General features: G+C 49.9%; 9 protein-coding genes across 9 annotated transcripts; 2 read left to right on the top strand and 7 right to left on the bottom strand.

The window, feature by feature from the left end:
• Positions 1-1,685: 1,685 nt before the first annotated feature.
• Positions 1,686-2,264, top strand: M437DRAFT_43843 (uncharacterized protein; the record flags this gene model as incomplete). Its single annotated transcript, XM_041020819.1, has 1 exon — positions 1,686-2,264. One exon carries the CDS (start codon positions 1,686-1,688, stop codon positions 2,262-2,264), a length of 579 nt encoding a protein of 192 aa, XP_040881957.1.
• A 777-nt stretch (positions 2,265-3,041) lies between these two features.
• Positions 3,042-5,465, bottom strand: M437DRAFT_64545 (kinase-like protein; the record flags this gene model as incomplete). The annotated part of the gene is made up of 6 exons (XM_041024438.1): positions 3,042-3,803; positions 3,881-4,033; positions 4,091-4,143; positions 4,193-4,212; positions 4,265-4,471; positions 4,525-5,465. The coding sequence occupies 6 exons, from the start codon at positions 5,463-5,465 to the stop codon at positions 3,042-3,044; spliced, it is 2,136 nt and encodes a 711-aa protein (XP_040881956.1).
• Positions 5,466-6,009: 544 nt separating this feature from the next.
• Positions 6,010-7,760, bottom strand: M437DRAFT_44400 (acetyl-CoA synthetase-like protein; the record flags this gene model as incomplete). The annotated part of the gene is made up of 3 exons (XM_041020894.1): positions 6,010-6,342; positions 6,397-7,604; positions 7,661-7,760. 3 exons carry the CDS (start codon positions 7,758-7,760, stop codon positions 6,010-6,012), a joined length of 1,641 nt encoding a protein of 546 aa, XP_040881955.1.
• Positions 7,761-8,191: 431 nt separating this feature from the next.
• On the top strand, positions 8,192-9,151 carry M437DRAFT_44319 (ATP11-domain-containing protein; the record flags this gene model as incomplete). The annotated part of the gene is made up of 1 exon (XM_041020889.1): positions 8,192-9,151. One exon carries the CDS (start codon positions 8,192-8,194, stop codon positions 9,149-9,151), a length of 960 nt encoding a protein of 319 aa, XP_040881954.1.
• Positions 9,152-10,370: 1,219 nt separating this feature from the next.
• Positions 10,371-11,111, bottom strand: M437DRAFT_82915 (uncharacterized protein; the record flags this gene model as incomplete). The annotated part of the gene is made up of 1 exon (XM_041027839.1): positions 10,371-11,111. The coding sequence occupies one exon, from the start codon at positions 11,109-11,111 to the stop codon at positions 10,371-10,373; it is 741 nt and encodes a 246-aa protein (XP_040881953.1).
• Positions 11,112-12,305: 1,194 nt separating this feature from the next.
• On the bottom strand, positions 12,306-14,213 carry M437DRAFT_15804 (uncharacterized protein; the record flags this gene model as incomplete). The annotated part of the gene is made up of 3 exons (XM_041018829.1): positions 12,306-12,819; positions 12,880-14,129; positions 14,184-14,213. Coding segments are annotated over 3 exons (1,794 nt in total), but the record flags the coding sequence as incomplete, so codon positions are not given.
• A 1,179-nt stretch (positions 14,214-15,392) lies between these two features.
• M437DRAFT_82913 (glycoside hydrolase) lies at positions 15,393-16,820 on the bottom strand (the record flags this gene model as incomplete). Its single annotated transcript, XM_041027838.1, has 1 exon — positions 15,393-16,820. One exon carries the CDS (start codon positions 16,818-16,820, stop codon positions 15,393-15,395), a length of 1,428 nt encoding a protein of 475 aa, XP_040881951.1.
• A 2,005-nt stretch (positions 16,821-18,825) lies between these two features.
• M437DRAFT_82912 (uncharacterized protein) lies at positions 18,826-19,755 on the bottom strand (the record flags this gene model as incomplete). Its single annotated transcript, XM_041027837.1, has 1 exon — positions 18,826-19,755. One exon carries the CDS (start codon positions 19,753-19,755, stop codon positions 18,826-18,828), a length of 930 nt encoding a protein of 309 aa, XP_040881950.1.
• A 519-nt stretch (positions 19,756-20,274) lies between these two features.
• Positions 20,275-21,750, bottom strand: M437DRAFT_43539 (adiponectin receptor protein 1; the record flags this gene model as incomplete). Its single annotated transcript, XM_041020761.1, has 1 exon — positions 20,275-21,750. The coding sequence occupies one exon, from the start codon at positions 21,748-21,750 to the stop codon at positions 20,275-20,277; it is 1,476 nt and encodes a 491-aa protein (XP_040881949.1).
• Positions 21,751-22,132: the final 382 nt, after the last annotated feature.

Below are 22,132 nucleotides of genomic sequence, written 5' to 3'. Positions count from 1 at the left end.
CTTCCTTCCTCGTCAAGCCTCTCCCGGTGCCGCCATCAGCCTTGCCCGCACAAGCCGTTATGCATAGGAAACGTGACCTTCCGAGTCATGATGAAACAACCTTATCCACCGAGGCTTCTCTCCCTTCCATTGACCACACGACGGCGCTGTATCAGAGCCAGGGTACAGTCTTTGCTGCCCGAGATCGCCGAGTTTCAACTTGAATAAGAAACCCGATGGCATGGTGGTTGGAAGAATTATCAGGGGTAGAAGCCGGAGGCATCGCGTGGATGTACGTGTTTCCAGGGATCGACGTTTGGACGTTGCGAAAAGAAAATCGACGCTCGGCCCACATTTTGGCTTTTGCTCAGTAGAACTGTTTGTTGCCATAATCACACGCAGCAACCACCTGGTCGTGACCGACAGCGGATGGGTCGTATTAGGACTGGCGGTGGACATGAGAAACCATGGCTAAGTCACTGGGCATCCCTCGGCCTGGTCCGACGAGCCGTGGTAGCCCAGCTGTCCGTCGGGCAGCACCAAGCATCCAAAACATGGAACCTGCGTTTTTGATCCCAGACCGTCTTGTGCGAAGCTTTTCGGCGTTGCCCTCTCTGGCAGACGTGCGGTGCTTGCTCGCGCTTCTCGTGCACTGCGACGCTGACGCCCATCTCTGAGGCGTGCCTGGAGTTGTGCACACACCACACCCGTCCCCTGCTCATTTCAGTGGGTGGTGCACCGTAACAAGACAGATCCCTCTGCTTTCCTTCACTGTTGTGATGACGAAGGCGCCCGCAATTGCAGCGATTGGCACATGTGGGAGGGGCTCCCTGTTCTGTTTATATCAGCTAAGCACTTTCCTCCACTGCCGTAAAAACACTTTTTTTTCTTCCAACAAGCCATTGATCCACAATCCGAATCCCCACTGCTTCGACCCCCCTTTGCAGCACAAATAGTGGCGGTATGTCATCGGTTATGATTGCTCGGCTTTGTTCAGAACCCTCTCTCAATCCTGCATTCCGACTGCCCGACACTTCTTCCTCCCAACCTGGTGCTTCGGTTAAGACGACCAAAAAATATTCTCCTACATCGACCCCCATCATGTACACTGCTCGTAGTCCGCTGGAGGACTCTTTCAACATCCAGCACTCACAGCCAACCTCTCGACCAGCTCTGAACAGACGCCCCACTCTGCTCCAACAATCTGGCTTGTATGTTCATCAAGACAATTGCTTCACTCACCGCCTAAAGCTCAAAGTTAATCTTATCATATCAGGTACACACCTGCTTCACCAGAAGCTTCACGAGGAACCCGTTCATACTTTTCCTCAGGCCTGCAAAATGATCGTTCGTGGCCTTCATCACCATGGCCGACGACGAACCCGAGAGATTCGGGATCTTCGGTGGGCTCCTCGAGAATGTCTTCAGCCGGAGGACTGGCAGTTGGCTCTCAAAGATCACCAAACCTACCCGGTTTCCCTCTCCCTCCATCGCCAGACTACTACAACTCATCCATCTCATCAAACCCTTACACGACAGCACCACCCCCAGGATTTAATACAGCAGATTTAACCAACGCCCAACAGCTGCAACAGCTTCAACAACTCCAGCAACAACAGATCCAGCAGCAGCAAATGCAACAGCAGCAATCTGGAATGCTTCATCCTAACTATAATTCAGCCGCCATGGGAAATGATGGAGGTGCGATGCTACCTGGTAGCTCGCATCGTCGCTCATCAGGCCGTGACGAGTTCGATGGACCTCATCAACTACTAGCCAAACCAACCAACTCACACCTCGAGACCTCCGAATCAGAATTGATCCAGCTGCCTGTATCTCTATATGCTGAAGAGCAGGACTCGATACTGACACGCGTCAACGACCGTCTTTCCCAATGCGCGTACGACTTTGTAGCCAAATACCAATTCCCCATTCCCCTGGAACCCGACAAGAGACCTGTCCGCGTCCCTGCCGATCGCGAGTGGACCGAATGGTGCTACCTGCTCAAGCGTCTGGCCACCAAACGCCGTGTCCCTGCCCGTGTGCTCTACAACGGACAAATTAAGCAGTTGGTGACAGTGCTGGAGAACTCGCTCGAGATGAGACATGCAGCAAAGCATCAAAGCAGACCTCTCAAGGATGATCGCAACGTACTGCAGCTTATCTCTGCAGGCTTGCAGGTTTCAAAGATGCTCAAGGATCCCGACGCCATGAGGTACCTTGATGAGTTGTACGTTGCTGCCGAGCGCCTGATTGAGAGCAGACGTGGCAACCAATCTTCTTGAGTGCGCTGTTTTTCCAAGTACGGACGTACTCTGTTGTCAGAGTGGCGTCTAGCTGCAAGCCTTTTCCTTATGAGAGCTTTCACTGCTGTAACATATGACATGTCATCAGAGGCTTGAGCAAACGACCACAGGGCGCAAGGACCGCTCTTGCAGTAGACCATTCGGGACATGTCCCTGGTCACACAATCGAATGGATGTTGGGCCCTGTTCACGTTTCAGCCTCCTGTCAGCCACCGACACCATGCTCTCGGTATCGGATCGACAGTTTCTCTTTCACGATCGACGCCTTCCAAGGCCGATCTCTTTGTTTCATCTTCACTGTACACGGCCTCTTTCTGAACCCAAAGCGACGACTGGTCATTTTTCACCTCTCTTCTTCTACTTTCCCTTTTTGGACGATGGCTTGGCTTGATGGAAGAACAGCTCGCGCGTCACGCATGGTGATCTGTATCCCTGATTTTGCAGCATTTCAAGATTTTGTTTTGGTTCACTGTTGTATTTATTGTGTTTTGGTCGGCGCTCCGGCAAGGTGGGCAATGGTTGCATAGCATTTATGGGTGTGTATCATGATCTTCGGCGCGAAAAGAAAAAGAGAAGGAGCATCCTGTACAAAGAGTCTCAAGTTTATAGTTAAGCTTTTGCGACAGTTATGTAGATGAGCGAGATGAATATAAGCGATCCAAAACATCTGAAAACGTCATCTTCTAGTTTCAGCTGAGCGAAAAGTATCATAGACATTGGAACACAGCAGGTAAAAGCATAAATTACTCTCAAGTCTCAAAAACTATCACTCCCTCTACTGATACCTCTCATCAATATGTCCTCATCTTCAGAGGGCGGTACAAACTCAGAACCGCTGGTAAGACTTGGACCACTCGAGCCTGCCATGGGGTCGTCTGGATCGTATCCCTCTTCCTCCTCTTCTCCCTCCTCTTCACCACTCTCGTCGTCGTCGTCGTCGTCTTCTTCTTCTTCTTCTTCTTCCTCCTCCTCTCCTTCTTCCTCTTCTTCCTCGTACTCTTCGTCCCCAGGATAAACTCTGCTCGCATGCGGGATATGATGATCGTGGTCGTCCACGCTCGGTTGCTCGTCATCCTCATCATCATCCGAAGAATCCTCGTCACTCGAACCTGGCACCGGAAGACCCCCAATCATCCTCTTCATCTTCTTCTCCGCCGGCGATGAGGATGGTACGTTCTCGAAAAAGTCGTTCATTTGATACTCTTCGTTTGGCGACCAGTGCAACCATGATGGATGTAGATCGAAATCATCACAAGTTGGTGCTGTAGCCATATCCTCCCACCTATCTTTGTTTTCGTAGAACCACTCGATGATATCCTGCGGTGAGGGTCGATCTTTTGGGTCGATGTATAACATTTCCTCAAGTATACTTCGAAGTCCCATACTATAATCTTGCGCTAGATCGTCGAGCGAATGCATTGATTTTACGGCCAAGTCTAGGTCTTCGTCTTCGTAGTTTATTTCGTCTGGTCGATGAAGTCTCATCAGAGTCACGATTGTCATTGCGACTTGCCAGACCTGTTGTGACCGAGTCAGCTGTCTGATACTTCAAATCAATTTTGCCTGTTGTTACAGGCTCGGCCCTCATTACTCACGTTCGTGGCAGTGGTGAGCTCCCATCCTAGTTCAGTACACACAAACATATCCATCTCTGGCGGAATGTAACCAGGTGTTACATGATCATACCATCCCCCCGGATTGTCCGGATCGGTTGTAAACGTAACGTGTGCGGAACCAAAGTCGCCCACCTATTTCAAGTGGTGAGAAAGTTGTTGTGAGATCATGTATGTGACAAAAGTACTTACCTTGCAAACTGGATATCTTGGAAACTCAAAAGGATCTGGACTTGTCAGGAAGACTATGACTGAGTCAGTGATTTGAACTGGTATCGTTGACGATTTACTGACTGTTTTCCGGTTTGATGTCTCTGCGCCAGAGATTAGTCATGGTTATCCAATCAGACTACAAGCATTACTCACTTATGAACCACAAAATCGCCCTTGTTCTTACGAACAGGTATGTTACTCATGCGATGTAAAGCGACAGCCATCTGCTTCAGATAGTACCAGACAAATGGCTCAGGAATGACCTTTCCACCCGAGACTGCGATCGACTTTGGATTGTGGTCATTCACAGAGTCATCTCCACTTCCAATGTCAGAATCATACTTCGGATTAGGATGGCGACTATTACAGAGGTTAGCAATCACGTACCAGATGTATGTGCGCTTGAAACTCACTATTTCTGATTCTGTGCTTTCATTAGCTTGTGGAGGTCTCCTCCATCGCAGTACTCCATATAAGTCCTGTTGGTCTTCCATTGGTGATTGATAGAATGGCCAAGGTACTCGACGATATACCGCTCCCATCTCTCAGGTGTAGGCAAGCTCAACAGTTTGTTCACTATCGACTCTCGAGGGTCGATTCCGACTCTGCCTCGTTCCCAAAAGTTTTCATCAGCCCACATTTCCAATTTCTGGAAGCTGTCTTTGACCACGACTCTCTCAGTGATTCTGTTTTGGTTATCGACTTTGACAAATAGTCGGGCACAACCCTGGCCACCCTTCCCAAGTCTACCCTCGACACCAACCCAGCCTCCATCTAGGCTTTTGACGTTCTGGAACAAATCCGCCACCTCGTCCTTCTTTTTTGTCGACGCTAAGATCATAGGGACCGCGGACTTAGGAAATTTCAACAAGGCCTTTCTGATCTTTTCAGAAAGCTTGTCAAGTTTCAATTCTGGATACGTCGCATACTTGGAGAACTTTAATAAGGCGTTCCTGATCCTTTCATCAAGTTTGTCGGGAGACAGCTCTGGAGGCGTAGCTACCGGTTCAGGTAAAGGTGAGGACTCAGTCGTCTTGGGCATTGCATAGATTGGGGCTGCGGGATTGTGATATCCCGGGTGGTAAGTCCCGCTGTCATCGTACGCAAGCTCAGCAGGGAAGTCGTTGTCCTCATAGTCGAGGTTATCAAGTACAATTTGGGGTGCTTCGGTTTCGTCAACCTCCTCTCCTTCGGTGTCGCCAGGGTTAAGCACGTCGTCATTGTCTTCCGGGACGTCAGATTCAGGCTGCGCTTCAAACATCCCATCATCGTTGTCGTGTCCATCCTCGAGGCGAGGTTTCTTTGCGCCGACTTCTGCCGATTCTTCATCTTCCAGAGGTCGTTTGGGTGCCATTTTGAGTTCTGTCAGGCGGGATTAATGGTAAACGAAAAACGAAAAGTACGGACCTTGCTAGAACGAAATCTACTTGATACTCTATCATTTATTCATTGATCGCTAGGCGATCTTTGTCTGAGCCGCTTTCGGTTTACTTGTTGGTCGTCGCATTTTCTTTGATGGTTCGAGTTTCAAGAACCTGGCTGCTTTCGGCCATGATAATGAATTAACGTTGATAAAGACACGTCGTCTAGAGTATAGTGCATTGACGAGGGCCATTGTTGCTAATCTGTGATATGGCAGCGGAATGGTGCTTTCTATGAGACCAATTGATGGTTTGTACCAGCAAATGGTGAGAAAGCACGACCATCGGTGCACGTCGAGAAAGAGCCCGAGGTTCCACATTCCTCGGCGCCTGATCGAACTGCGCGGCCATGGGTTCTATGTCTGTATAAGTAATCTATCATACAACGATCTATTAAAAACGTATCAGAGAATCATGGGCTGGACTATTGAACAGACGATGGATCAGGATCCAAAATCTTGATTGGCATACCCAAGACTACAGCTTGGCTTTTTGACCCTTCTTGGCCTCTTCGTCAGCTTGTGCCTTCAACACTCGTCGCAAAATCTTTCCACTGATGCTCTTGGGGATCTGATCGACAAACTTGACACCACCCCTCAGCTTCTTGTGATTTGCGACCTTTGCCCCAATCCAGTTGACAATATCGTCCTCGAGAGCTTTGCCAGCTTCGACACCCTTACGTGGTACAACATATGCTCTAGGAACTTCTGTCGCAATGTCTTCTCTGTAAATGCCGATGACTGCAACATCATCGATCTTGTCATGTGCAACGAGATAGCCCTCAAGCTCTGCCGGCGGAACCTGGAAGCCCTGCAAAATCAACGTTAGATTGTCGTTCGTGTTTGAGCTGTTGATGCATCTTACCTTGTACTTGATCAATTCCTTGACTCGATCGGTGATGAAAAAGTTGTTGTTCTTGTCTTGGTAACCAACATCGCCAGTCTTGAAGTAGCCATCGGACGTCAAGGCGTTCGCTGTACCCTCGGGATTGTTCAAATAACCCTGGAATACATTGGGCCCTTTCAGCCACAGTTCACCGACTTCTCCGGCTGGTACTTCCTTCTCTTCTGGCGACATGTATTTGGCGGTCATGTTTGGCAGCAAAATGCCGACACTACCGACAGTGGACTGCCAGTCCTCCCATCTCTGCGTGTGAGTAGTTGGCGAGGTTTCACTCAAGCCGTAACCTTGCTTGATCTTGAGCTTTTTACGATCATAGACGGCATTCACAAGCTCTTTGGTCAGAGGGGCAGCACCTGAGTTCATCATGCGTATTGAGCTCAAATCATACTTGTCGACGACAGGATGCTTGCTCAAATGCAAGACTACCGGAGGGGCGACATAGCTGAAAGTGATTTTTTCCTCCTGTGTGATGCGGCAGAAGTCTTCAATATCGAACTTGGGCATGACTACCACGCGACAACCTTTGTAGAAACTGGCGTGCAAAATGACGGTTAAACCGTAGATGTGGAAGAAGGGAAGGAAAGAAAGAATTCTGTCCTTCTGGTCCAAGTTGTTTTCTGCTGCAGAAACTTGGAGCGTGTTTGCAACAATGTTCTTGTGGCTCAGCATGACACCCTTGGGGAGACCTGTAGTGCCGCTGGAATAGACCAAGAAAGCCAGATCCTTGTTGGAGTCGACCTTTGTACGTCGGTAGCGGTTGGTGCCGGCAGTGTTGCGGATTGAAGTAAAGTGCTTGACCATCATGTCGGGATCTTTCTGGTCGCCGATCAGAATGATGCGGTCTTCGGGTAGTCCGACCTTCTTTGCGGCGGCGCGAGCAGTCTCAATAACGGGCCATTGGGTGACCAGAGCCTTTGCGCCCGAGTCTTTCAGCTGGAAGGCCAATTCATCTGCACTGTAGCCGGGATTGGCGGGAGAGACAGTGGCTCCTGCCCAGTGGGCACCCCACATGACAATGGGTGTGTCAATGCAGTTTGGCGTATACAGGGCAAGGACATCACCCTTTTGCCAATCCCATGCGCCCTTGAGGCCTTTGCCAAAATCGATAGCGGCAGTGCGAGTCTGAGCGTAGGTATAAGTGCGCTTGGTATAGGGATCTTGATAAACAACTAGATGTGTGTCAGATGTCAGACAACAAAGGTGAGGGGTGGTGTGAGATGAATACCATGGTCATCCGGGTAGGGTTTATCTTTCCGTTCAAACATAAAGTCCCACAGACCGACGTCTGGGATCTGAATGCGTGGGTATGGGGACTCGGTGGGCATCTTGATGTGTTATGTTGAGATGAAAGGATGAGGGAACGAGATGAAGGCAGAAAGGAAGAAGACGAGAACAGAAAGGAAGATGGGAGACTTGATATTCACAGACCTGGACGGACGGGAGAGACAATCTTCAACTACCTACATAAGCGCGTGCCGAAGCCGAATAGCCAGGACGATGCGCAAGGAATAAGAGGCTTGTTTCTGGAGCATCGTCACTGCCATAGTGATCAGCCCCGCAAGAGTGACAGCCGGGGAGATGATTTGTGGAGAAGCCGAGAGGCTCGCCCGACCGAACGCTTGTTTGTACCGCGGTACACTGCTTTGGCAGTCCGAACGAAGCCGAGCGGCCAAAAGGGGCAACGTGCCAAGCATACCATCTTATGCTTCGGATGGTGTCACCATCAAGAATAAAATAATCTGGCACACCTGCAAACATGGCATCATTAGTATCGCCCACTCGCCATATTGCCAGGGCCTTTGCACCCACAACCCGCCTCACTCAGCGACGATGGGCACAGGTGCACGACATTCGCTTTTTGGCCACGCACCAGAAGCCCGACCAGCGAGTCCTTGACAAGTACAAGGCCAAGCTCGAGCAAAAGGCCAAGCAGGAGGGCCACGCCGACGTCGACAAGCTCAAGTCGGCCTACAAGGACAAGATTGTTGAGCTTCGCCAGAAGGCCATCGTTCCTGGCGCAAACGCCCCTCTGGACGCCGCCACCACCTCGACTCCCCCGGCACCCAATGCTCCCTTTCAGCCCCCACCGCCGCCTCAGCCTCAGACACAACAAGCCGGCTCGCCAAAGTCATCTGCATCTGCATCTGCTGAGCAAAAGGCCGGCATCAAGACGCTAGATTCCTTCATCGACGTTGCAAAGACAAAAGAACTGCCTCAGAAAGAAATCGAATACATCTGGAGACTGCGCCACGCCAGCTCTCCCAGCTCTCTTTGCGCCGTCGTGCCCACTCCAACATACCACCAGATCGTCGAGACTGCCCGCAAGCATCCTCAGTTCGTCCTGCCATTGCCCAAAGAGGGCCAAGGCGCCGAAATCCACTTCTTGCAGTGGACCTTCCCCTCGCCCACCACCTGCACTGTGCTCTTCACCGCTCTGGCCGAGTTCAAGCTGAAAGGCGAGTTTGCACAACCTCACACCACAGTCACCCACCATCTGGATCTGGCCGACGAAAAGGGCCTTGTCCTGCTCGAGGGTACCGTAATCGAGGACAAACAAATCACCGTCGAGGAGGGCAAATGGCTGTTGATGTGTCTACAAAAGTTTTACGGAAAGTCTGCTGAGCAGAGTCCTCGCAGAAAGTTGATGGAGCAGTTCAGCCAGGGAGACAGCAGCTTCAAGATTGAAGAGCTCTTGGAGGAGGCCGAGAAGATCTAGAGTGTCCCCACAAGCAAAATCACAAATGTACAATACGAATCTAACAACATCAACCTCGACATTGGTTGGACGTGACGAATTTATGTGGCCGGTTTGGTGTGAGCATGGGTTGCAGATGTTGAGGTATTACTGTATTGCTGTTCAGGAGAGCTGAGTCTTGTGCTGACTGCTCACCCTAGGACATTATAAGATTTAGCAGCGAGATGATCCAACAAAACAAGGAATGACATTGTCCCGCCTCGCAGATCAATCTGGGTGACGGTACTAGTCTCTTACCACTTCGTGTCAGAATCAAGATTAATCTAGCGGAGCAAGACGTGACGCAAATCAGCACATTAGGATTGCGGCATTCCCCTTCCTCTAGCAATTCTCACCGGTCATTGCAGATCATCTGCATCACGAACGTCCTTCACCAAAGAAGCCCAAGAAAGGCCTGACCATACCATCATCATCTCACGTACTCAACCTGCCGACCTCCTGGCGTCTGTCGTCGGTACCTCCTCCAAAGTGTCCACCAGTGGGAGATCGCTTCTCTGTTCTTATCTGGCTCTTCGGCTTGCGGCACCCTTTGAATGCCTTTGTTGATCTCATCGGGAGCCTTAAGCTGGATTCCAAGTGGCTTGTTAGAGTTGAGTACAGAAGTGTCTTGGAGTGATTTCTCTATGAATCCTATGCTGTCGTAAGAGGTGTCCGACATATCAAACTGTACTGGCTATGAAGTGCAAGTCAGCGACGATCATGACACGGCTTAGCAGCGGAAGGAAGGCTACTTTTAATGCTGGTAGAAATACTCCAGCGCTAGCAAGAGCTCATATGGGCTCGTCACTACCTTATCACAGTCGATAGAAGCATCTGCGCGTTGAATTTCGTGGGTCAAGTAAAATTTCAACGCCAATCGACATTATTCAATGTTCGAAACTTACATTGAGCGCCAGGCAGACCTGTACATGAGCGGCATAATGCCCATGCTGAATACATTAACGAAGCACGTAACGTTATTCGCCATATCACGGTCTCTTGTCAGGCGATCCTTGGCTTCCTTTTCCCTCTGGGCTTGCTTTTGTTTCCTCTCTTTCTTCGTCTTCTCGTCTTCATTGTTTTGACCCTCGTTGACGCTCTGAGGGTACATGAGCGATACCATATGGTCCAGAACGAATTTTGCAGCAGTACGCTCGTTTGTCGTTCTTTTTGCTTTCATCCCTCTATCTTTCAAGAACAGCTAGCCGGATGGAGTATCCGGCGATAGCGCTTGAGTTTGCAGGTTCTTGAACTCTGTCGCCAAGAGCAGATAGTTGTGAAGGTGTTGAGCCTTAAGGAGTAGCTTGGGCTTCTCCTCCTCCCACAGGGTTTTGCACCGTAACACAGTTGTCGTTGCTGGTGAGTCCGACTGCCTGATTTGGCTGTCTGATGCCACTGATTTGACCAAATCCATATTGATATGGTCATCAATGATACTCTCAGCCATATCAAGAGCATCGTTGGCTCCGACATGCGAGAATGTACGGGTAAGAACCTTCAGAAGATTCTTTTTTGTCTCTGGCGACAACTTCTCCGCGATTATGTGCCATGTTGATTGCCAGTTGTTTCCGTGCTTGCTGGGAGTCATACGACACATTTGGATATCATCGGGGGACGTATCGCGTGGCTCGGGTGTTCGTGGTGGCTGCATTCCTTTGCTTCTCGTCACAGGTCGCTCCTCTTCCTCGACCAACTCTGCTTGCTCTGATCCCTGCTTCTTTTTCTTCTTTTCTTCTTTTTTTCTGCGCTTTTCCTCAAGCTCCTGCTTCTCCTCTGGTGTCTTCTCGGCCTTGGGATTGACCACATGCTTTCGCCATAAGGGATATCCAGCTGCTTCACGCAGTAGCTCCACAGCGTGAAAACTAAAAGAGTTATCGTAGCTCTTGCTAGCTTCGTATGTGGCGTTGCCGAGGCGGGCGAGCTTTCGGATGACTTCTTGCATTCTAAGGTACTATTCCAAGACCGTCTCTCCATGGGCTACGTAACCGGAGATCTCGATGAAGGCCTATGATGCCTGTTAGTGCGGTTCCTCAAATCAAGCTTGGAGTCATACATCGTTTGGAGATTTACCTCGACTGCCAGAAGGCTGTTTCGAAGGAAATTGTGTCGAAGGAGATTGTGTCGAAGGAGATTGTGTCGAAGGAGATTGTGTCGAAGGAGGCTGTTCGTAGTCATCCGTCCTACGGCGTTTGTTTGAGTTCACCCCAACAACAACGACGGTGGTTACTGCCGCCAAGAGCTTACTAGACCCGTCACTGCCTCATCATGGTTGCACGTGCAAGTCCGTGGCAGAGCAAGAGCGTTGATGACAAGAGAATAAACTTAGCAAGCACGAACTGAAGAATCGCTGCTTGCCTTCTGGATTCAGCCTTCTTCTGCAGCTAATTTTGCACTGACACCCTCGACATCATATCTTCCACGGCCTTGCGCAGTTCAATCTGTGCTTGTCGAAACAGAGGCGAGATATATGGTACACTTAAATCTATAGTCATCTTGAAAGTCTGATCTCAGAGGTTGTATCTGCTAGATATAGCAATCTGGAGGTGAAGAGGAGTCGGACTGGAAGCAAGGATGAAAGCGAGAAGTCTATCAAATTTCCGATCTTGTCATGGAAAATCAGTGACGACGGAGAAGGTTTTGTCGTCGTTGTCCTCGCCGTTTGCTGCTGTTCTGGCGACGCTTTTAGACAAAACATCTCACTACGTCTTGCATGCGCCGCCCTTGAGTACCCAGCAGTCCGAAAACGAGGTGGCTTGCAACGTAAGTTTTGATGCAACAATTCACCCTCTAAGCTTCAAAATTGATCAAAAATTGTAGCGCTGTTCCTAGCCATGTCCGACACATCTGGCGACAGCTCTGTTGGAGTCAAATGAGATGCTGTCGAAGTTGTGATTCCTGATCAAAACAACGACCATCTTGAAGACCAGGCGAGCAACCAAGACTATGACGGCAGCAGATCTGAATGCTCAAGCGACAACAAAGGCGATGGCGGCCTTCTCATCAAAGAAACTCCTTTCTTCAAGTGCCTGAGCTACGACGAAATCTTTGCTATGAAGCAAAAACGCATGGTGTTCATGCTTGGCTGCAGGCTCTCTGGTGACTCTCAATGTGTCCCTCAGGCTGCCCCTGAAGGGTCAGAGGTGCAAGCTCCTGAGGGACAATAGCCATGACTGCAAGCGAACTCGCACAGCCCACTGTACTGAGCCGCATTCTGGCCAGCGATTGGGAAACCCAGAGTATTAGATGTAGCAGGAGAGTTGATTTGACTTCCTCTTTTAGTGCAGGTACAAGCATTACTAGGGCAGAATCCATAGTTGCACGAGAAGCTGCAAAGTCCGGCCAGGTTTCCGCTTCCGCTACCACCAGTACAGAAAGATTCATCGCCATTGGCTGCCTTTGACGGATCAGAAGTGCAAGCGCCCGAAGGGCAATAGCCGTGGCTGCAGGCGTACTCACAAAGACCACTGTAGAGAGCAATATCCTGGCCGGCCACAGGGAAACCAAGAGTGTTCGATGCAGTAGGGGCATTGATTTGACGTCCTTTCCGAGTACATGTACAAGCACTTGAAGGACAGAATCCATAGTTGCAGGAAAAACTGCAGAGTCCAGCCAGGTTCCCCTCTCCAGTTCCTGCAACGCAGAACGAGTTGCTGCCATTAGTAGATGTAGAAGCAGGGGCTGTGGTAGAAGTTTTGAGCGTAGAGGAAGACGCAGTGGATACACCACCGGGTCCAGATCCAGAGCCCGTAGCACTAGCACTGCCAACCCATGCGTTCCAGTTCTCGATGTTATCGGTGCAGCTGTCAGTAATCGATTCTCCATTCATCTGCATGATGAGCTTGCCATTTCTGGAGATCTTGACAGACACAGCTCCGCGGCCTTTGAATGGGACGCTACCATGGTAGATGCCTGAACCGCCGCTCGGAATGTTTTTCCAAGTTCCAGCCTGTGTCGTACTGCCAATAGTGACAGTAACATCGGCGTGAGATGTAAGTAAGGCAGAGAAGAAGACTTTATCTTGTGCGACTTGAGCTGGTGGATATTCCTGCTGACCCTGGCTTGCTGAGTTGCCAGTGGTGCCTCCACCTGCGCATGCTGCACCTGGTGATTTTCTATACCATGACACAAGACCCTCAGCTGAGATAGACGCCTTCCCATTTTTGTACGTGTCAATGACGTAAGGGAGGAAGAGTCGCCAGCCATCGTGAAGCATGTCTTGAGCGTAATTATAAGGCGCATTACCATTGCCAGAGCCAAACAGACCCCATTGCCTATCGTCCAAAGGGCCAATATAGTGCGACTCGCCCCAGTCATTCCAAGTCAGGATCTCGACGAAATCAGGTTGGACAATCATGACCTGGTTCCAGCGATCGAACCATAGATCATCACCACGCCATAACCAATTCTTGCCATAACCGGGTAGATTTGTGAAGAACCAAGGGGAGACAGGCATCATGTAGGGCTTGCCATTGAGAGCATCTTTGTACGAGTTGTCTGGCGCCAGAGTCATGTCATTTGGGCCGGAAGGCCATGCTTGCCAGCTGAACAACCCATCCGCAACACCACGACTGATGGCAGCTTGGGCACCCAGTGACGACCAGTCGGGAATGAAGAAGCACCCAGTCTGAGACTTGATCGCGTTCCAATCACCAGAGCTTCCAGGGCCTTCGAAAGTAGACACAAATGGCTTGCCGTTGTACTTATAGTATGCATTATTAGAATGATACTGAGTGATTAGGTTGGTCACGTCCTGTTGAGCGAATGCGCCTTGTGCAGCGTAGTCAAAAGAGAAGAAGAGCTTGAAGCCAAGCGAGTTGGCTGCTGAGAATGCATTGGCGATTTGGCTAGCATAGCCGCCATTGTTCGCAATATTCAGAGCGAATGCATCAATGTGGGAGTCTTGGGCTAGACGGATGTCTCTCTGCCAGTCTGATGTAGTCCAAGAGTTGACATTTCCCACCTACAAGGCATAAATTTTAGCATCGAAAGCGAGGTTCTCATCGAAGAAACGTACCATGAAATGAGCGAAGACTGCTTTTGCTTGCACATGGCACGCACTCATGAGAGCGACCAATACGGGAAGAAGCAACATGACATCCAAAGGTTCGCTTCTTCAGTACGGGGCTCAAAGAGACTGGACAGGGGAACAGTGTCTCTTGTATACGCCATCCTCGCGAAGGATCCGAACTAAGGTCAGTGAATCGCCATGGCGGTGCTTGACGCCTTGACAGCACTATGAAGCATGACCGTTACTCTTTCTATCGACCGTTATTGACCTACTCTTTTGCTCTGCAAATCACGAGCCGTCTGACCTACGAAATTGATTGTAGTTCGTCGCTCTGAAAGTCTCGTATTCGACGAACATGAAACAGGGGCGTATATTGGTAAAACGGACTATTCAATTTGGCCCAGCAGAAAGTCAAGGTGAAGTTTGCCATTTCCAGCATTCATCCAATCACACGCCCAAACTCGAATGTCGCGTCCCGATTCGCGCGCTTGGCAGAATTGTGGTTCGACCTTCGAGATATTCCTTGAGCTGAAAGATCGTCACCATTGCAGACGGCATATCAATCAGACCACCAATGGACAAGAGTGTATCGAAGACTTAAGTAGAAGCCCAATGTGTGAATGTAAGTACCAGAAAGGGGTCTCAGCGCGAAAGCTCAAGAATTTGGCTGTGCCGCTGCCTTGCGAAGCGAAGTCAAGGCAAACACCTGTGAAAAACGATGTCGTCTAAGTGATGCCTACAGAGCACTCCAAAACCGCCATGGAAATATAAACCGCAAAAGCTAGCATGTTCAACACGTACGGCCACAGTCAGCTGAAAACTGGGCATCCCGTCCGCTCTGCCATACATAAGCAGTTGAACGGCAGATTAGTACTACGGTGGGTGACCACGTGGGAATCCCTGCTGCTGTACGTTTTGCATCTTTTGGTCGCTCTTTTGGTCGCTCTTTTGCGAGCGACTTGTTCTTATTCCATATTTCTGCTTCATACATCCTCCGGGCACACGGTGCTCTTCCATTCACGTTTCTTTAGTTGAAGCAACAGACTCATTGTGGCACAAGTTGCACGTAATCTCGACTCGCTTTCTTTTGATTTTAGTATCTAGCTGAATACATACACATGAACACAAGCTAGAAAGCTCAGGAAGACCAATGCTTCGGAATCTTTTACATTTAAGCTCGGCGTCTTACGCCAGCCGACCAGAGTCCGACCAAATCTAAGCTGCCTCTTCCAGGAAGAATGTCTTCATGGCCCTGGGCTCGATCTGAGCAGTGAACCTGCCTCCTTCGAAGGTGAACTGCTCAGCCTGGGTAACGTTGTGTTCGTTGTCAGTCAAGTACGCGGTCGCTATGGACACATTTGTGGCGGACAGCTGTACGTCCAACGTGTATGTGTAATGCGCAGCGTTGATGACAGGAATGGCAATGGTGCCGTTCTTGTTCTGCCATGCAGTGACATAGACCTCTTCAACACTGCTATCGGTGAACAAGCGCACAGCACCAGGGCGTGCGAAACGGAAGTAACCAGCAAAAGCCCACAGGCGAGCGGAGACTTCATAACCGGTGCCATTGACCTGGACAAGGGCGGCATCTGTAGGCCCAGTCCAAGAACACCACCAGTGATTCCAGCCACTCACTCCATTACGGAATGCATTATGCATGTAGATAGCCCATTGGAAGCCCTCGAAGTTGTTTCCTGTAACATCCCAGGTCCTGGTCCAGGTATTGCCACCATCACTCCATTCAGTCTCGATGGTAGGTTGTCCGGCAAGAAGATCGTCAAAAGGTCTCTTGATATCGGACTGGTAGTTGTGATACGTGTTGACATCGAAAAGAGTCTTTCCACCAAGGCGGCCAAGTTCGTACAGAAGGTCACGCTGTTGGCGAGCACCGGTTGAGTCACAGCAGGACACAGCCAGGCTGGGGAAAGCCTTCTTGACCATCGGGTACAAGATGCTCAGGAAGTCATAGGCCTGGTAACCATCAGACAACATCGCAGAGTAGGTGACGGGGTTGAAGTCGGGTTCGTTGTAGGCACCCAACAGAGAAACCTTGATGCCACGTTGTTGATAAAGCTTAACGTATTCGATCAGGTAGTTGGCATAGGCCTCACGCCAGTCATAGGTACAGTTCGAGCGTCTGACACCACAGATGAAACCACCGCCAGCTTCCTGCCCAGTCGTCTTGAAGCAGCCTGGAGCCGACCAAGCATCTGCGTACAGATAGAGATCCGGGTTATACCTGAGCGCATTTTGAGCCAAAGTCAACTGACAGCTGTCGTTGTTGCCAGGGAAGGTATAGTTGAATGGGCCGGCGGGAGTAGCGGGACAGGTAGGAAGTATGGTCGCGCCGGGAGAAGATCCAATTAGGTTGCGGAGTATGGACAAAGCACCGATGTTTTCGTCGAAAAGTGTCCTGACGACCGTATCCTGGTCGGCTGCCGAGAGAGTGTTGGTAGTACAGGCCGCGCCGAATGCACCTGAGCATCCACCGCCAATCATGGTTTGATAGCGCTGCTCGGCATTGACGCTGATGGTTGCATCGAAGGATAAGGAAGCATTTGAGTAGGTAGGGCTGTGGTAAGGGCCCCAATATTTGGCTGATACAGTGCTCGCAAGAGCGGTCAACGTAAACGAGTGTTTCATCTTGATATGATTCTCTGCCCAAGAAGAAAGACTAATGAGGATGCAAGATATATTGTGAGCAAGGTTGCCTCAAGAACTTATACTTATACCACCACGGATGTTCTGGCAAAATCGCTCTTAACCATCTTCGGCGCTCCTAATGCCCCGCCTCGATCACACGGGAAGGATGAAGTGTTCCAGTAAGGTGCATACATTGTTAGCCGGAATCCCTAGAAGTCAGAACAGGCATACGATTGAGCAATTCATGGCCAGCCGCATGAGACTGCAGGAAGCGAAGGCGGGAATCGGCATGTCGACCACCACTTGGATCTAGTGCTCTGCTAGTCGTCCTGCGGACCTGGATATCTCCGCATGGCAGTAGGACGTACTCGTGAATATGGAGTAAGTACTTCTGGCTAAATGTGCTGTGCCTGATTTGAGAACAACCTATGTCGATCATGGCGGGGAGCATGTACCAGCCATCTCCATGACTTTCGCGGGACGGCTAAACCAAGCATCAACCCCAAGGTCGCTAGTGAGCCGCAGTGCGGAGCCGTTCTGCAGGTGCTCCAATAGTCGAGGATGACAGAAGAAAGCTCATTGCAAGCATCAACATATCTTGGTCGGTCAAGCCTAGCTGCCGATGGCGCTGCAGATACTGACAGCGTTCTGAGAGGCGTAAAATGAAGTGAGGTAGGGAAGGGCCTCTAGAACAGGCAGGCGAGATTTCACGAATCGGCTTGAGATGCACGACTCCATATCAAGACGACAAGACATTCAATTTTCAAGAATTGGTGATGAATGAGGGGAGTTGTTCGCTTGATTCCACAAGATTGTGGAGAAGCTGTTTGACTGTCTCCGAACAAACTGCGCTGAACCGAGCTTGCAAGTTTAACCGCAACCCCATGCACCAGCCAGGGTCGGCGACTTTTCTTCTGACGACTTTTGTTTACTTCTTTCTTCAAAGCACAGCAGATGCAAGCAACTCACGGAGAGACAAGCGACCAGGACTACAAAACAGTGCCTTCCTCTTTCGTTTGCCATTTGATCCGGCCTAGCCCAATTTAGCTAGTCGTTGCTCTTCTTGCGAGAAAGGCGAGAACTTCTATACATTTTCTCGTCCCTCAAATTCCCACGGAAGAACTTTACCAACATCTTATATACCACTAAGCAATCCTATGAATTGTGCTTTTCGTACACTTTCTTTCAAGCGCATCTTATACGGAATAGTTCTCCGGCTGAATATGCAGTAAAATCATCCCTTGTGAAGTCAAGAACGCGATCTAGTGTAGGCACTTTTCTCACACATTGGCCAACACGAACAGAGTTCGATATCGAAGTTGTCTTGTATGTTCCCTTCAGCCTCTGAACTGATCAACTGTTCTATTCCACTCCTGCAATTTTTTCCAGCACAACGCTTTTGCCGTGGCCTTCATTCATGATCGTCCATGCTTAGCAATCATTACAACCACGTCTGCCGTCTGAAGAAGTCGTACAACCTCCATCTTCGTTGGTTAGCTATGTAAACGTTGACTCGTTCCCTCCTCGGAGGCTATCCATCGTATGGTATCGTTTCTCCGGTGAACCGCATCTAGATTCATTGTTGCTTGAGCATACATCGTAGTTCAAGATTCGCAGTGCTCGAGAAGTCGTGTTGATATCGTAGACGAACGAGCTACGGGACACGTACTTTCATCCCATCACAGACACGTCTTTGTGTACCTCTTGGCCACGTATCAGTGGTTTGGTAGCAGAGGTGACACTGGCGGCTGGATATGAGCACCGGATCCCTGGCATAAAAGACACCTGAACTTGTCTTTGTTGATACTGGGAACAACCATTATGGTCTGTGGAAAGTGCCCACCTTCTTACCTCTATGATACGCCTCCAGCATGTTTGAAGCAGAACGTGTTTTCAGTGGTTTATCAGATCCAACACTCACACACGCTCAGCATCCGGAATCAGAAACGCGTGGGGCTCTCCAATAGCAGTACTACCCAAGCTTTGTGATACGCAATCTGTATCCTTACCTAAGACTACCGATCTGTGCGTGCATTTGACGTTGCCTCTTCAACTGTGGAGTGACAAAGTTTGGATTCTTCGACATCTCCTCCTCGTTATCATCATTCTCATCTCCAACTGTCTTTGAAAGATCCCACCCAATCAACCCGTTATTCTGAGAGATCTTCAACATCTGTCCTCTATCCTCCAAGTTCATATTGCATATGCTTTTGTGCACAGGCCAATCCACCTTCTGATGCATAGGACAGCAATAAGCTGCTGTACCGCATCTACCACATCGTTGTAGGGGCTTGACATCTTTGTGAACATCACAAGTGGTGCAGTGACCAATGTTTGGAGCATCGTAGAGCCAGTGGGGGTTCATGGGGATGCCGTCGCCGAAGGGATCCATCAATGCATACTCAACATATAGCTGATGTTGCATCTTCTTGCCCGTGAACCAGCGTTGCTTGAGAATCAAGTCCCTAACAAACTCTCTAGCCAGTGCGTCGATTTGCGCAGGGTCTGTGAGATCATTATCGCCGAGCATACTTTCAGCAGGATTAGGCACCCAAGCTCCTCTCTGAGGTCCATCGGGAGCAATGTTGTACGTCAACATGAGGGTCCACTTGTCGCCTTCAGCATCCAGTTTTCCCATGGTGATTTGGTTTTCCACGCGTCCGATTTCGATCTTCATCTCGTCTTGAATAGTCAGGGTCCATGTGAAGGAGAACCAGGCGTCGATATCGATGAATGCGTTGAGAGCGTCCGGGCACCAACGGAAAAGTACAGTCGTGATGCCAACAGCAGTGGTCAAGTTGCTGGTGTCGGTGTGCTCGGTGAATTTGCCATCCATGTCGTTGACCATCTTGATGGGCGCTGCATCCAGCTGGACACGCGCATCTGTGAAGCCTGGGACCCTAACATCATCCAGAGGGATGAATTTCGTGCCCATCGTTGTGACTTGTGTGATGACAAAAATCTAATAAAAAGGAGTGCGGACTATCAGATGAAAAGATGAAAAACTTTATGGTTGCTGAGAATTAATATCGGTGGTGCGTCTTTTCACAGCCGGTTTGGTATTTTTGTTGGCTTTGTGGTTTCTTTTTTTCTTTTTTCTTTTTTTTTTGCTCAAGTCTTCGCTCCTTCTCTCAGCGAATTGATTGATCGGAGAGATTGTAGATGAGCGCCCTTCCCTGAGTTGGAATCAATCTTCAGAGCTCAAGATCATGCTGCACAAGTCTACATCACAGTCAGGAAATCATACAATGGTTTACAAGATCTAGAATTTCATTGGTCTTCGTATTTACAGGATGATATGGACGGTCGTTTGCACAAATGTAGGTTAGAAGCGGGAGCGAAGAATGCAAAGAAGAGAAGGGCTCGACGTAAAAGAATGCATAAATAGGGACGTCTTGTCAACACTTGCGCAAGAGCCCTCGAGAAAGAAGCGAAGATGTAAGAAGCAAGTGGTCTAGTAAACAGTGCACTGACTCTCTGCTCGCCTGAAAGCGTCTCCGAAGAAGCTTTGCATGGCGCTGTAATGAAAGAGGATGCCACCAAGAACAGCGAAATGCCAGAGGTTGTGGCTACCACCAAAGTAGTCGAAGAAGCCTGGTGCAAAACGCTCAGGCATCTTGGCGGCGTAGAGCATTGCACCAGTGAGGTATACAAACAGACTTTTGAAAATGGGTGCGTAGAAGTAGATGGCCCAGCTCGCACCACGAGTATAGATCAGTTGGATTACGGGCAGACCACCAGTAGCAGCAAGAGTCACGTAGAAAGCGACACGAGCCCATGCGAGATCATTTCGGTTGAAGGTTGGGTGCCAGGGAAGTATGACGCCTCCAACACCCAGCGCGGCTGTGAGCGACATATAAGTCCAGCGGCTGATAGGTTCGCAATAGAAAGCTGTGTACTCTGTAGTCATGATGGACGCAGCTACCAATAATGAAATACCGGTGTAATCGATGCAAGCAAATCTCTCCATAAGAGTTTGGTTGGAGATGGAGTTCATGGTGTGCCAAACAGTGCTGCAGACCAGGCACTTTGATGCAGCGAAGAAGAAGACAGCGGCGATAAAAATGTCCGACTTTGTCGACATGGAGAAATGTACCGAGGTAGGGTAGAAGTAGAATGCGATGGAGAGAACGACTAGGAGACCTAGGAAATGAGAATAGATGTTGACTGTCTCGTTGGAGAAAGACAGCCAAGAGCGCAAGCAGTCGAGCTTGGTCTCGCAGAAGCGGTAACCACGAGTAATATGCGGGTTGATCTTCCATGGGTCGGGCAGGTCGTGATAGCCAATGAGGCCCTGCTCCTTTGCGCGTTTGATGGCCTCATCTATTTTTGTCTTGACCGCGTCCTTGACAGCCTCCTTTGCACGACGAGCCTTGTCAATGCCTTCGTCAACCAGCTCGGTAGCAATGTGCATTCCCTCGTCCATCTTCCGCCTTCCAGAGTCCATGAGGTCCGAGGCAACTGCTCCTAGTCCAGCGTCACGCATAGCATAAGCGCGAGTCTCGAAGTCGACCAGGATCTTTTCCATCAAGCGGACACCCTCACGGACCTTGTGTTCCAATGTCTCTTTCTTTGCCAGGGCGCCTCTATAGCGCTCCTCTAGGAGGTCGACCATGATTTTCGCGCGGCGTCTACCAGCATCGATGACCTCGTCGGAAACATAGCTGCAGGATTCGTGAACAGCATGGAGAGTGCTGTATGCGCGATCAATGCCAGAGTCGAATTTAAGATGGCCGTATGAGTCAAGGAACTCCAGACGGCGGCCCAGTTCTTTGAGGAAACGGTCGACCAGTAATTGAATGTCATCGTTGTCTGCGGACCATGATTGAGGCTGGTAGGAAGAGTGACGGCGCTTCTTAAGGCCGTCTCTAGGGTTCAGGCGAGCGCTCGATGTTGAGCCCAGGGCGGGCTCTTCGTACGAATCGGTCATGGTGGTGGTGCAAGTGGCCGTAGCCATTGTGGATAGGGGACGAAGCAGTTCAGAAGAAAGGGCAGATTATGTTGTTGGCAAGACTACTCGGGTACCAAGGGAGAGAAAGAGAGAAGAGATTGTGGTTGGTGATCTTGACCTTTGGCGGGCGATTCAGGCGCAATCAGACTTTCGCCGGGGCAACCGAGTTCGGGGCAAGAAATGAAATGTCAAGCGTGGCAAACGGGAGCAGGTGGGGAAAGGTTGAGTGGAGGATGGGAATGAGATGCATGAAAGGGACGCGAGAGAAGGACAGTGACAAGTTCTAGTAGGTCATAGTCGTGCATGCGGGAAAAAAAGAGGCATGCCGTGACAGCCAAAGTACAGGCCCACGTAGGTGGAA

This window comes from Aureobasidium melanogenum (genome assembly GCF_000721775.1).
Source record: "Aureobasidium melanogenum CBS 110374 unplaced genomic scaffold scaffold_5, whole genome shotgun sequence".
NCBI classification, from domain to species: domain Eukaryota; kingdom Fungi; phylum Ascomycota; class Dothideomycetes; order Dothideales; family Saccotheciaceae; genus Aureobasidium; species Aureobasidium melanogenum.
This window is presented reverse-complemented; position numbering and strand designations above follow the sequence as displayed.